The sequence below is a fragment of the Ochlerotatus camptorhynchus genome, unplaced genomic scaffold (genome assembly GCF_037179485.1).
Source record: "Ochlerotatus camptorhynchus isolate MF236.1 unplaced genomic scaffold, CSIRO-AGI_Acam_v1.1 ptg000103l, whole genome shotgun sequence".
NCBI lineage: Eukaryota > Metazoa > Arthropoda > Insecta > Diptera > Culicidae > Ochlerotatus > Ochlerotatus camptorhynchus.
In genome coordinates, this window is record NW_027040593.1 from 366,612 (window position 1) to 382,340 (window position 15,729).

Below are 15,729 nucleotides of genomic sequence, written 5' to 3' on the forward strand. Positions count from 1 at the left end.
GAATCGAAAGGTTCGGATTACGCTTGAAATAATCCAACACCTTCCGGGCCTTCACAGGGTCAGCTGCGTTCGATTTTCTTCCACTTCCAACCCGCCGCTCGGTCGTCTGGGACTCCTTAAACGATTTTACCACCCGAGTATGGGTGTTCTATGGGTGATTCCCAGTTGTCTTCCGATCCATCTCATGGTCGCAGTCGGGCCATGCCATGCCAAGCCATGACGGCGCGCAAATTCACCGGCGATTTTCTTCTTGTTTCGATGACATCTCAATAACCACTCAACCGATTGTTATGAAAATTTGCACATGCAAACAATTCACTCCAAACTAATTATACCCAGATTTTCATCAATTTTTACCCACGGATAAAAAAGTTACACACGGATAAAACTTTTTCGAGTACAAGCCTTATATGGTAATAAAATTAAGTTGTTCTGTATTCTATGACTTCTGATTTTAAAATGGGCGTAAAATATTCAACAATGTGGTTATTCTTTGAGGACCATGTTGAAACTATTGGTTACAAAATGTAAAATTAAAGCCGCTAAATTTGATAATTAGCCACTTTTCATATACGGCGAAAAACAAGTCAAGCCGTTGTAGCTTTGATCGTGGCGAGCGGATTTTAATAAATATTGAGTAGTTTAAAAGAATTATTGTTTGACTAAAAATGACGTAAATTTGAGCTTATTTAGTTAATTGACATCAAGAAGAAAAAAGATGTTCGAAAATCTCACGCAACCCGATCTGTCTGCATTGTACGCATCTAATCATCAAATCATCGCATCAAAGTTTTTGTTGCATGAAATTGCAACAAAATTTTCAACAGTCTTCTATCTATTTATAAATCCCAATCGCATCTCACGATAGCTGGCGTCACTTAGTGAGACAATTGCCAACTAAACGGTTCTCATCCATTTGAACAACTTTACTGGTGACAGGAAACTTCTATCTGGTCTTGATCCTAAGTTATCACTAGTCGAGCTTTATTTGTACCCTGGCGCACCTAGTGAGTCAATTTCCAACTAAACTGTTCACTGCTGAATGGGGTTCGTCCATTTTAACATCTTTTTTGAAGACAGGAACCCACCTACAAACCGACACACACTCACACTCACCAATCAGGCTATAGCCTTGTTGTCCTCTGCTGTTCGAAGAAGTCTTCTCCACTCTACTCGATACATGGTGCAAATTTTGACTTTTTCACTCCACAGTGCTTAAATGGTTTAAAATCGGGTCCTGATTAGCCTCCTAAAGTTACAACTCATTTGGTTAGAAACAGACTTCGCACAAGCCATTTGAAGTTAGCATGTAAATTACTATGGGAAATATCAACTTTTTGTTCATTGCCTTCTAGTCTTTTTCCATATTGAGCTGCGAAACAGTTCGATAGCCATTCTTATAGAAAATAGCTACAACTTTGCTGAAAATCGTTTCTATGTAAAACGAGACAGGAAAAAGTTATTAATTATTTAATAGATTGGTAAACCTATGACAAGATCAAGAAGCTGCTCTGTAGGCAACACTGTATTTTGCAGTGTGACATAGTAGCCATGATTTTTGTGTCCTATTCAACGCCCCAGAAACACCAATGTTGCCTGCTGAGCAGTTGATTGAGCATGATCATAAGACATCAGCGCATTGAACCATTGATAACTTTCGATCCTTGCATTTAATCAAAAAGTGGTCTTGAGAAAAGTTGTAGCTGGGAAAATTTCCTACAAGTACAAATGAAAGTTTTTGAAGCAGATCGATATGGTGAATTATTAGATAGACATGAACAAATATCTTGGTTTTACCATAGTAATTCCCATACAAACTTTAAATGGTTTGTGCCATCTCAGTTTCTCACCAAATGGATTAAAATTTTGAGAGGTTAGTCAGGATCCGATTTGGAATCGTTTAAGTATTGTGGAGCGAAAATTTCAAATTTTGCATCACTCTAATGGTCACACTTCGCCAGCCTCGTAGTCTGCGAAGGGTCCGCAGGTCGCCTTCTACTTGGTCGATCCACCTGCGCGCCTCTTCTTCTTGTTCCTGTTGGGTCGCTTTCGAGAACCATTTTCACTGTGTCCGTCGTGCGGCATTCTTACGACGTGCCCAGCCCACCATAGTCGCCCAATTTTTGCAATGTGGACGATGGATGGTTCTCCCAGCAGCTGGTGCAATTCGTGGTTCATTCGCCTCCTCCACGTTCCGTCATCCATCTGCACTCCACCGTAGATGGTACGCAACATCTTTCGCTCGAAAACACCAAGGGCCCGTTGGTCCTCCACGAGCACAGTCCAGGTCTCGTGGCCGTAGAGGACCACCGGTCTAATCTTCATTCTGATGTACGTTTGCGCCATCGTCTCAAAGTTCCTTGCCATGATGTCGATGTCATCGGCGAAGCCAAGAAGCTGAATGGACTTCCTGAAGATCGTGCCACTCGTGTCTATCCCAGCTCTTCTGATCACACCTTCTAACGCGATGTTGAATAGCAGACACGAAAGTCCATCACCTTGCCGTAACCCCCTTCGAGATTCAAAAGGGAAGACACGCACGCAGAAAAAACTATCGTCGTAACAAAAATATTTGAGGTAAATTTAAACGTAAACTCAGTTTGTGCTGGCCACAAACATAAATTAGGTTGATTTCAAACGTATTCCATGTTTGAAGTCATGTGAAATCAATGTTTAAAATAAAAATAATGTTACGTTTATTTCAAAAATATTCACGTTGAAAATAAACGTATTTATTTTTGTTTGGTTTGACAGCTATGCGAACAATAATAAATATGTTTATTTTAAACATGCTTCTCATGTTTAAAATAAACATAAATATTTTGGAATTATTTGAGTAGTTGAGTGCAGGGTAAAGCTAAATAAAACGGAAATAAATGAAAAAAATCATCTTAATTCCTGCTCTTTTCGAGTGCGACTGGGTGACCTGTGGGTATTGGGGTCCTGATCCGGGATGCGAGGACCCGTCGGGGTGGGTGTCCGGGGGTTCCAGTTCAGTGGAACCGGTGCAAATTTGTGTTATTAGCGTCGTTTTGCCGTTTCTGCCTCGGTTTCTGCCACTTGTCCTCATACCGGTTTCTTTCCGTGTTCGATATCGGAGGAGGATCCGTAATGGATTCGGAATGGATGACCGTTTTCTGTTGAGGTTGAGCAACGCTGGAGCAACTTTTTCCGAATGTAACAAGAAGGAAATAAAAATGCCTGACACGCTAAAACCTTTTACCCAAATCCTAAATTGTTGAAATAAACATGCTTTTGAATTTAATTCAAACATAAATATTTTAGTTTTAAACATGCTTTCAATTCACTTGAATAATTCATATGTTTAGAGTATAAACATTTATATTTTTGTTTTAAATGAACAAAATTCGTATCCGTGCGAGAGTGTCCCCGATACTCAAACAACGCACACAATTCAATCGATCGTCGTCTTTACCAATCGCGTAAGTTTATCCGGAAATTCGTACTCGTGCATAATCTGCCATAGCTGAGCTAACCGACATACCGACAAGAAACTTAAATTTAATTTCTGCTCGAAAATCTATAACGGCCGATTCAAATGTGCAGCGATCTGATAATCAAAACCATAGGATTTTTTAATCTAGACATAAATTATTTGTCCAGAATCGATCAGACTCGAATCAGCTCATAAATTTGCACACGTGTTCATGGCTTAGCAAAACGTTTTCCACGCACTATGAAGACAGATATCAGGAGTTTGCTTTGAGCAAACATGTCATTGTAACTTCTAACACTACAAGAACTTTATTTGTACTCTGGTGCCGCCTTGTGATTAATTTCTCATCTAAAATGTTCACTTTTAAACGGGTCTCGTCCATTTGAACAACTTTGCAGAACATAGGAACGTTCTATCTGGTCTCGATCCTTAGTTATCAAGGCAATAACTTTATGTGTACTCTGGCGCCACCTTGTGAGACAGTTCCCAATTAATCTGTTCGCTACTGAACAGATCTCATGCATTTGAACGACTTTGCAGAAGACAGGAAGCTTCTATCTGTTCTCGATCCTGAGTTATCACTAGAAGAACTTTATTTGTACTCTGGCACCACCTTGTGAGTCAATTCGCAACTAAACTAAGCACTACTGAACGGGTCTTTTCCATTTGAACAACTCTTCTCAATACAGGAAACTTCTATCTGATCTCGATTCTAAGTTATCGATGGAAGAACTTTATTTGTACTCTGGCGCCACCTAGCGCATTAACTTTAAACTATCCAGCTGATGACGATCTGGTAGAGTTCAAGAACTATAACTGGAATTATTCGCCGTGTACTCAGTACATGAAGCGACAGCCCGTGTAACTTTTTTTGGCGCGACTGTCGGAAGGTTATCTTCCCTAAATAAAAGTCACGCACAGCTACAATGTGTTGTTTGCTTGTAAACATCATCATAATCATATAGTTGATCATATGACATTTTGGCTAGCCGTGTTGCCGGTTTATCCAATTAACCACTTCATTCGAGCACTTAAAATGACGTTTACTACCACTCGAACTTTTAAATAAAACATTATTTTGAGATTTTTTCTTCTAGAACCTCGAGAAAAGTAGCCAACATTTGTGCGTTTCATAAAAAAATAGAAATTAGTTGGTCCAGTTTTGGGAAATCCCTGGTAGAAAGTCACGCCAAAACTGCTTGACAAAGTGGTCAATAGCGGAAGCAACGCTTTTTCTAATCCAGGCGGTGATTCTCACGATCGCAATCCCGCTTTTTGATGATCATCAAAAACGCTAAATCAAGCGTAACTATTCAAATCGACGTAGCTGCTTTTGTAAACAATTACTTTAATCGACGATTTGTCTTAACTGCTAACTCACCTACGCAAACAAACACCATCATCAGATAGAGAAATCTTTCCCCTACTAGCTGGTGTTGTTAGTTTGAAGTGATTGCTTACAAAATCAGATACGTCGATTTGAATAGTTACACTTGAAATGACTCCACACTGGCGTGGTGCACCAGGTGGAGTCCATCATATTGCTTTCCAAAATCAACCGAATTTAATTTGGCTTCAAACATAGTCCGCATTGTATAACCCACCTGTTCGTTCCATTTCCATTTTATAACATCACAACCCGGCGAACATTTAGCCAAAATTGCAACATCGCACATCGTCCGTCCGCCCGTACATAACCTTGACGCCTGATGGTATGTCAAATCGGTACTCTGCGCTGCGCCTACTCTCCTATACACTCGGAATTGATAAAAGTTGCCAAAACCATTCATTCAATGGAAATGCTAATCAATGCGATTCGACGACGACGCACCTGTTCTTTTTTGTTTTTCTTTGGACAGGAGCTGATCGTTAAACACATCACCGCGACAACTCGCACATATTAAGTGGAGTTTGATTAGCTGGATTAGGTGTGTGTTAATGGCTGCTGTTATTTTTTTTTTTCGGCGTGGATTTTGAATTATCGTGCTTGGTTCAGGGTCGATCAAAAACATTATTTATTGTTCTGATAGAATGCAAGGGGGTTTGAAAAGTGACAACAATTATAATCAATGTTTTCGCTTTTGTTTATGGCCGTTGTGTGACGAAAGTGCAGCTGTCAAATGTTGGTGCAGATATTCAGGCGATGAATCCTTGGTTGGATTGAAATAAAAATACTCGTCCGTCGGACGACGAGCAACCGAGCTGTCACGTATAAATTGCAGTCATGTAAAACCTTGATTAATTCACTTCAACCCGGGGCCGTTCGTCATCGGGGTGCTTTTCGCAAAAAGATCCAGCAGCGGGGAGACCGTACGAAACATAAATTTAATTTACGAGTTTATGAGTGCGTTTATAATGCGATTTGGTCAATCTCTGATGAGCGTGCTCCACCCGCAGCGTGACTCACTCCTTGTCGCAGTTCGGACCTTGTTGACTACTCTGAGAACGCATTGAATTCATTTGACACATGTTGCTGGCAGTTGGGGGGAGGGCACTTAAAGTGCCAATAAAAACTGACTCTTCCGCGAGCGCACGCTCGCGCCCATGATTGTAACAAATCGGGTGACATCTATATTTCATTTCCACTCCGCTTGTCAGATTGTACGCCGTTGGTCGCCTATAAATAATCGCGATGACACGCGCGGCCAACTTGGATGAGATTGCGAGCATGCGAGTGAGTGAGCCGGACAGGCGCGTGAAAATTTGCACTCAAATTGAAGTGAAAATGAAGCTATTTCTCGATCTTCCTCATCACCTGGTCTCTGGTGACCATCCAGCGGTGTCTTCAGCGTCGCCGTCGTCGTCGCCCCCACTTTTCGCACTGCATCATAGGAAAGCTACCATCATCGGTCCATGCAGTCCCACGAGTCCGGTAGCTAACGTTTCGGACGTGATCAAATTATAAATAGTCACGCGCGTTCCAGCAGCAGCGCCGTCGTCGTCAGCATGCAAGCCAACTACGTTTTATACTAATTTTTCCCATTCTGGCTGCTTGTTTTGTTATTGTTTTTAGATTCTTGTCATACGCGCGCCGTTACTGTTTGTTGCTGTTGCACCTCCGCTCGTCCGTCGCTGGAGGAACGGGGTTTTATTAGTTTCTCAAAACAATATTTGAATTTCTCAACTCAACCGAGCGCAATCGCTGCTTGCTCCCATTTGTTCAACGCCGAGGGGTCGCCCATTGGATTTTATGTCCGACGGAAGTTGTCTTCATCATTCAAGTCTCTGTAAGAAGAACGCATAGCATGCCTTATTTATAACTCTCCCCCACCGCCTCTCCCAAAGTCCGTCCGGAGAGCGCGGGCACTAATGTGGCCCATTTGCTTGCGGTACGCATAATCGTTGTTGTCGTCGTCGTCGTCGTCGTCGTCGTTCCCCCCAAACATTGTGTGTATTAGGATTAATAAGATGGAAAGTGAGGTTAGGAGGAGCAGGAGCAGGGGTAGTGCACAGGTTAATGGAATAACATATTTAGCGCTTCTCGGCTCGGTCGCGGCAGTTAGGCAAAAGGAATCGCTTTTACGAGCTCTTCCTGGGTTGGGTGCGCGCATTTAGAGAAGACATCAGCGAGTTCTCTGTGATCTATAATAGAGAGAAAGAGAGAGGGGTAAGACACTGCCTCCTACTGCTGCAGTCAAACAAATTTATTGTTTATTTACGAGCGTGACACGCGGTTGCGAGGAGCAACATTGGGTAGGGGTCGGAAATGTCAAACGATCGCCGATGATGGTTGGTTCGTTGGTGGAAGGCCGCGGTTGTGGATTGAATATAAACTGTCAAAACTCGTGCTTGATTAGGTGTCGGGATGCATGGTGATTTAATTGCTTTTGTTTTCAGCGCTGGTTTTTGTTTGTTTAGCTTGTGGCCTTTTTGACAGGTTTAGTAGGGGGACGTTATAAATCACGCGATCGAGTGCATTGGGACGGATAGAGGACGGCGTCGTCGTCGATATTATTCACTCTTTGGTACTGATTTCTAACTATTGTTGACTAGTACCTAGATGATTAATGTTTCATGAACGAGTGGTTTAGTCTTTCCACTGCTGATCCACAGAAAACTTCTCATTTAAGGCCTGTATAGAGATATGAGCGAAATGAAAATCTCATACAAAATACTACATTTTTCACCTGCGTGAAAAACACAATTCGCTTAGAAGAACTGTTCACGATACGATCCAGCGGAATCGAGTTTTGTGGAACGCATCTTTTTCAAAAAGAACAGCTTCTAAGCGAAAAGTTGACGTTCCGAGAAAGAGCGCATCTGTCAGATTTTCACTTCACCGAAGGTGTAAACTGATCGATTTCGTTTCACGTGAACTTGTGAACTGCGAAAAGAGGACATTGGAAAAAGCTCCACAGCAACCATTTTTTCACAACCATTTCGCTAGCGAAATTTCAAAATTTTTCACTTGCTTCAAATTTTACTTCGCTTTGAACTGTATACTATAGATCAGTGCACTTAACCTCACTTTTTGGTTCCAATCATTTTTTTTCTCTGAGTAAAAGAGAGAACAACGAATGGGAGCCAAAACAAACCACACAAAACTGTCAAAATTTAAGTAGTAAATTTAGTAAAGTCGGCAAGGGGTAAGTCACTCAGCACAGTGTGCCGAAAGTAGATTCGGCACACCTTCGGCACAATCTCGTAGGTATTGGATTGTTCATTAAATAAAATGGGAGCACTGCTGGACAGCTGTCATTGAAGTTGTTCACAACACTACGTCCTGTTTGACTGTGTATTATAGAAACTTACCAGCAATTCACTTCTCGGTTCACTTTTTAATTCAAAATGTAGGTTTCCGAGGGCTGTCGATTGCTATCGATGCCGGTCACAAGTCTTTCATCTACTACGCAAATGGAGTGTACTACGAACCGGAATGCAAGAACAATTTTGATGGATTGGATCATGCAGTGGTGGCAGTTTGATACGGAAAACTCAAAGGAGAAGATTACTGGCTAATCAAGAACTCTTAGTCGAACTACTGGGGCAACGATGAATGTGTTTTGATGGCGGTGAAGGGCAGCAACTGTGACCTCCGAGAGCTTCTTGCCCAGAATCATCACCTTCAGCAGTTCATCTTCCAGATTGAGCAGAAAGATGTAGTGCTTCTGAATCGTTTCCGTCGGATTGACCAGCAACGTTCGGACGACATTGGAGCAGTAAGGCTTGTAACGCGCACCCAGAGCACAGATGATCGATCCGAAGTGCAGATGGTTCTTATCGCTGAATGCACTGAACGCTGAATGCAAGCCTAATTGATGGAGATAACCTCGGAGTCCTCCTTGGAGCACATGATGTACCCGATTGGGACGCTGATTTCCACCGTATCGAAGCTCTTGCCCTTGACGAAGGCTCGCCACAATTCACAGAATACACCCGGGAAGTGGTCCCTGGAGAAGACGCTCAACGGTTTGCCATCCTTGGATCTCTTGATCGCCTCCAGAAGCTTTTCAAAATTGACCTTGTATTTGTCGTTCTTATCCCGAACCAACAGCTTCACCCACGGAGTGCCCTCCTCACCGTCTTTCTCGATCTGCTCAAGAAATCGATCTTCTTCTTGTTGCTCAGCACCGTAATCGTATCGGTTAGCTGGTATCCCAGCAGCCGGGTCTGCAGCGAAGTGGTCCTTCCAGTTGGCGTAGAGGCGTTTTATTCGTCGGTAGAAAGAATCCTTATCGAGCACGATATTCGACATTTTCGGGGCCGTTCAATCATCTCATCCAACGGTTTTCGATGCGGGGACATTTCCGGTTGCTCTTCGATTTTTTTTATTTGTTGTGTCCTGTTGGACGACTGAGACCGCTCTAACTCGCCTTAGTTGTTGCTAGACCGATGTCAACATTGCGATTGAAAACCAAAATATTCAACCTGTCAGAAATATCGCGTTGCCAAATGTACCATTATATTCGTATTTTACAAAAAATCACAGCTTGCTCTATGACCGGCACAATTGGCACACCAGCGGCACACTGAGAAAAATGTTGACCCAATATTGGTGTGCGGAGTGACCTACCTGTTGAAAGTAGGACATAATCTTTAAAGAATTTAAGTGAAAATGTCAAACGGTGTTAAAATGTAAAATGTTAAATGTTACCATTATGAATTCACCATGCCGAACGTCATCCGCCATTGGTTATTGGAACTCCCACCCAAATCGCCATTGCAACCTATTTCAATTCAATAATGAAAATCACATCGATTAAAGGAACCCTATTGTTTCACCCACAGGCCTCGGTCTCACCTCGGAGTACTTCAACGCACGAAACGCCATCGCCGACCTGCACCCGGCCAGTTCGCTGGCCAGTGCCGACTTCCACTTCAGCATCGATGCCGCCAACCGGCTCAACTCGCCCCGGCCGGGCAGCATACGGGCCAGCGTGAGCCGCAAGCGTGCCCTCTCCACGTCGCCATACTCGGACTCGTTCGACATCAGCTCGATGATCCGCTATTCGCCCAATTCGCTGGCATCGCTGGTGAATGCCTCGCGCAGCAGCAGTGCCAGCGGATCGTACGGTCACCTGTCGGCGAGTGCCCTCGCACCGGCACTCGGCGTCCACGGTGGAATGCCACCGCATCTGCAGCATCTGCTTCGGAGTAGTGGGTTCCTGCATACGCTTCCCGGCCATCATCCTCCTACGGCCAGTATGTTCTCGCTGCCACCGCATCACCCACTGCATCCGGGACATTCGCTCAGTAAACCGCAGGTAAGCTCCCTACATTCCAATCCAAATAGGACTATTCTAACGAAATCCCCGAATTGCAGCAAATCGCCGATCTCTCGAGTAAGAAGCCGGAACAGCCGAGCTCGACGAATCAGGTGGCCCGCGTCGAGGCGGACAGTGCGACTAATGCCCAGCAGAAGAAATCCCGCATCAAGCGGGAACCGTCCCAGAACGTTCCGATGCACAAGGGGAGTCCTCCGCACGGTTCCCCGATGATTACCTCCAACCATCAGTTGAGTCCGACGTCGACGCAGGGCATGACCAACGGTACCAACAGCATTTCAACTGGTGCGACCTCGACGACCCACCATCACCATCATCATCACCACCACATGAATGGGGGAACCGGGACGACGGGAGGATCGCACTCCGGACTCAATCTGAGTCCGATGCACACGATGATGGACGGTGGCTGCGGGCTGGGCGGTTCCAAGGTGGACTCAACCGATCCAAAGGATGAACCGGGAGATTTCATTGAAACCAACTGCCACTGGAGGGACTGCTCGCTGGAGTTCAACACCCAGGACGAACTGGTGAAGCACATCAACAACGACCACATCCACGCGAATAAGAAATCGTTCGTGTGCCGATGGGAGGAATGCTCCCGGGACGAGAAACCATTCAAGGCGCAGTACATGCTGGTGGTTCACATGCGAAGGCACACGGGGGAAAAACCCCACAAGTGTACGGTAAGTTTTCAATCTACTTGGTCCGGGTGTTGGAACTGGGATATTGAAGGGTTTTTCTTCGGCTACTTACAGTTTGAAGGCTGCTGCAAGGCGTACTCCCGGCTGGAGAATCTGAAGACGCATCTGAGGTCGCACACGGGCGAGAAACCGTACACGTGCGAGTATCCGGGCTGCAGCAAGGCGTTTAGCAACGCTTCCGACCGGGCCAAGCATCAGAACCGGACCCACAGCAATGAGGTGAGTGAATGAAAACTTCGAATGCAAAGAGACGAAATGAGGTTAGATCCATGTGCAGGAACCCACCATTTTGGTTTCTAAACCAATATCTTCTTCTTCTTATCTGTTTGAGCTATCATTTGACAGCTCCGGGGCAAGGGCAAAATGGAACGAGCTTTAAAGCCCTGTGGTTTAAAACAATCTCGAAGTGCTAACAAATAATAATTCTTGTACTTGTCAAACTTCAGTCAAAATCCCGCCACAAAACATCTTGCAAAATGAAAACAATGATGAAACATATCCATCACTTTGGTTTCTAAAACTATCTCGAAAAACAGTCTCCGGAAACTGAAAACTTCCGTCATTTTGAAGAAAATGTGTACCATTTTAAAGGTAAAATAGAATTTTGGAGAACCCACTTGGAAATTCCACTCGATGCCCGCCGTCATCACCTCGCCCACCTTCAAAAGAATATCCCCCGGATGTTGAAAACACATCCACAATCCCGAGACGCTACACACAAATCATGCTTCAAGATAATCCCCTTTGGACCAATTTGCCGAACACCAAGCACGACACGACCGATGACAAGCAAGGAAGACAATCACTACAGCATCCACCCAAAAAAAAAAAAACCCCATTCCAGAAACCCTACGTCTGCAAAGCCCCGGGTTGCACCAAGCGCTACACGGATCCCAGCTCGCTGCGGAAGCACGTCAAGACGGTTCACGGGGCGGAGTTCTACGCCAACAAGAAGCACAAGGGCAACGGGCATCATCACCACCATCACCACGGCGGCAGCGGAGGCAGCGGCCACGGAGGCCACGGCAGCGGTGGGGACGGCGGAGACGACGGCGAAGGATCCAATCACATGTTCGACGGCAGTCCCCGGAGCGAAGACATGCAGAGCGGCAAGACGACGAGCATGAGCAGCCCGAGCATCAAGTCGGAATCGGACGCCCACTCGCCGGGACAACCGCCGATCAACAGTCCGATGTCGATTTCGGCCCTCACCGCTGGGTTGGTCGATGACTACGACGGGAGCAGTATGCAGCTGGGAAGTCTCGGAGCGATCGACGATCCCGCGTGGCCCTACGTCGATGAGGATCTTGAGGTAAGTTTGCTTCGGAAAATTGTGTTGAACTCGTCGTTATTGACCCGTTTGCTTTCCCCCAACAGGTCGCCGACTTGCCGTACGTCCTGCGGGAAATGGTTGACCTGGGAGGTCCCACTGCGGCAACTGCCACGGCTGGAACCCGCGGCAGTGGCCCGAGGAATCGCTTCAAAAACCGCATCAACATCAAGGGATCTCTGATGAGCAACCCACTGTCCAACATCCCGGAGATCAACAACCACCGGAACTTTGGTCTGATTGAACTGAACCGACGGATCACCGATCTCAAGATGGAACCGGGAACGACTCCACCTCCGCAACCATCACCGATCTCCAAGAACTGTCAGACTGATCTGGGCAGCCTGCGGCCCCCGACCGGCCCGGTCTGTACCAACACGATGATGACCAACGCGTACCTCAATCCGGGTCAACTGCGACGGGACAGCAACAACAGTACAACCAGCAGTTCGTACTACAGCATGCGATCGGCGGACATTAGCCGGCGAAGCAGTCAAGCCTCGCAGCAGAGCTCGATCTCGACCATGCGCCCCACCAGTTACTACAACTCGTCCTTCTACGATCCGATCTCACCGGGCAGCTCGCGAAGGTCCAGTTCGATGTCGACCGCTACAAATGGTGGCCAAAGTTTGCCACCACCTCCGTCCTCGCATTTGATCTCAACGCATCTGCAGCGCTTCAACACCACCCAGAACTCTATGGGTAGCCATCATCCTGCGGCTGGAAGCTCACGGCATTCGATTCCGAACAACATGAGCGGCGGAAGCTACTACCATCAGCAGCAGATGCTGGGCCAGACGGACAGGAGAATGTCCGAGCCAGTTACCGGAAACCAACACGCCGGTCACTACGGCACGGGTCCAGGATTTGTTGGACGCCCAAGCTCCACGGTTCCGAAAAGCAGTACAATCACGTCCGGAGCAGCAGCGACAACCGCTGGTGCTCCCGCCAAGATACCCTCACCAGCTACCAACAAGCTTCACCCGAATCAGGAAGTGGTGCTGGATGAGGTCGAAGAAGGTGAAATGGTCGAAAACAAGCTGGTCATTCCGGATGAGATGTTGCAGTACTTGAACCAGGTTGCCGACCAGGAAAGCAAGGTCACTGTTCAACAAGGAATGTCCACACCGAACTCGGCAACTGCTCCAACGGAAGGTTCCGGGTGGAACCCAACCGAAAACTCCCCTCCGAGATACTCCGGGATGCAACCTCGCCAGCAGCAGCCACCTGCCAGTTTTAACCAGCCGCAGTCGAAACTGAACAAGGTCCTGATGAGTCCTCAGTCCCAGTACAGCAACGATGACTGCAGCATGATGAGCAACGTGATGTCTCCCCAGACTCCGCAGCACCAGATGATGTCCCCGATGATGCCGGCCGAGAGTGCCGTAGGTCCTCTGACCCCATCCAACTACGGACCTCAACCGCAACCGCAGCAACCGAACACCCCTCCCGTACAGTGCCAAATGCAGAACTTCAACAACAACAACAACGGTCAAAACTTCAACAACAACAACAACAACAGCAACTTCCCTCTGAATCAACCGCCGCAACTCCGACAAATCGCCTGCTCGAACCTGATCGGTTACTTCCACCGAACGGACCAGAGCGCACACCACTGCTGCCTGGCGATGATGATGCAGGGCTCGCTGCACATCAACCAACCGTCCGGATCATCGACCGCACAAGCCAGCACCAACTCCCAACAGTACAAAAACCCCTTCAGCTTCAACTCCAACACCTTCCCGGCCCCATGCCAACAAACGCAACCAGCTCCCGCCCAGCAAACCTCCCCCAATCCCGTCGACGTGGAGATCCAGTGCGGCGACATCAGCCAATCCCAACTTTCCCCTCCCGTTAACAATCCCGCCAACCCATCACCCTCCACCCCTAGCCAACCCCAATCCCAAGCCCCTCCGAAACCCATGGAAAGCAGCCTGCAAACTCCTCCCCTCCCGTCGACCCCCACGGGTTTCGGTGAACCTCCAGCTCCTACCGCAACCGTCGCTACCCCCACGGTAGCTTCTCCTCCTGCAGCAGCTGCAGCTGCTACTGCGGCAGCGGCTCCCGGAACCATGGGTTCGGACACCTACCAGCGCACCCTGGAGTACGTGCAAAACTGCCAAAATTGGGTGGAATCCGCGGCGGACATGGTCAGCAGCAGCACCCACCCTACGGGAACGACCGGTGCCACGGCAACAGCAGCAACGACGACAGCGCCGCCACCTCCTCCCCCAACGGCAGCAGCCGCAGCTGCTGCTGCATCCTCGAATCTGGTTATCAACGACATGAGCACCTCCCTCAGCTCGTACTTCGAGGAGGATCGCTACCTGCAGATGATACAGTGAATGCTCGTTTCTTTTTTTTTTTTAGATAAATTTTGTTTCGTTCTTCCAAACTCATTGATTGAGACTTACTAGTTTTGTTTTCGAATTAGGTTAGGTTAGGCTTTCATTTTTTTTTTACTCTTCTCAGTGATCGCAAGCCGTAGTTTATGTAGAAGTAGTGTGAAACGGACGTGAAGATTTCATTCGGTGTGTAGAAAATTTTTCGACGATTATCTCTTCTATAGGCCTACTAGGTGATAAGGAAGCGCATTTTGTAGCCATGTAAGATTTTTTGTTTGTTTGTTTCGAGACGATGAGAAAAAGACGATAGATTTCCTGTAATTTGTGTTTATGTGCATTTTTTTTTAGAGGGTGACGCAGCGACATTTTTCGCTAGACATTAGGCATGTGTGTCATTTACTTAAGCGACGGTAAGTGACTGTAATTATATAGATGAATTATTACGATGAGCGGAATGTGACGCGAAGAAAAGTGAATATTTTCGTTATTGAAAACAATTCAAACTGGATGACATGAGCGTGCATGGACCAATACGATTGAGGAGCAAGAGAGTCTTAGAAATTAGCGATATAAAGAGACAGCGAAGTAGACTTATTTTTTGTAAAGAATTTCGTTTCGTATGTTTTTTTTCTGTTCTCGTGGTCCTATTTTGTAAATAACTGTCCCGATTAGTGCAGTTAAGAGAGATTCAAGACAATTGATGAATAAATTAATGGTTATGTCCTAATAAAAAGTATGGCATCGAGTGTTTTTGTAATCCGAAATTCTCCTTTCAGTGATTGAAACAGTTTAGGGCTGCGCTTCCGTCATCGTAAGAGAGACTTGAACGGGCGTCAAACGAGTAACCGCATCACGAATGAATTTATCCTACTGACGATGTTTGGGTCCAAAACCTCGAAATGGTGTGTGAGGGAAAGCGATCAAATAGAGGACGATGATGAAAAAGCTCTTGTTTGAATACCGTCTCGAATGAACTAAATTCTCCTCTACCAGGGGAACAGTTTAAAGAGACGTTAATAACCTAAGCCACATCTAAGCCAAAACCTCGAAAGAACCGCTCATGTACAAAAGAGGGAAAATTATCCTAAAATTGTTTGATTCAGATTTTAACATACTGCCAATTTTTTTTCCTCGAAATGGGCTGCTGTGAAATATCGTACAACCGAAA

At 46.2% G+C, this 15,729-nt stretch overlaps 1 protein-coding gene across 1 annotated transcript in view; it reads left to right on the forward strand.

Moving 5' to 3' along the window:
• Window positions 1-15,297, forward strand: part of LOC135699150 (transcriptional activator cubitus interruptus-like) — a 302,508-nt gene extending 287,211 nt beyond the window's left edge. The window contains exons 3-7 of the mRNA XM_065219367.1: window positions 9,686-10,161; window positions 10,221-10,868; window positions 10,941-11,105; window positions 11,731-12,198; window positions 12,264-15,297. Coding sequence (XP_065075439.1) covers window positions 9,686-10,161; window positions 10,221-10,868; window positions 10,941-11,105; window positions 11,731-12,198; window positions 12,264-14,561 — 4,055 coding nt within the window. The 3' untranslated portion in view covers window positions 14,562-15,297. The remainder of the gene's footprint in view (window positions 1-9,685; window positions 10,162-10,220; window positions 10,869-10,940; window positions 11,106-11,730; window positions 12,199-12,263) is intronic.
• Window positions 15,298-15,729: the final 432 nt, after the last annotated feature.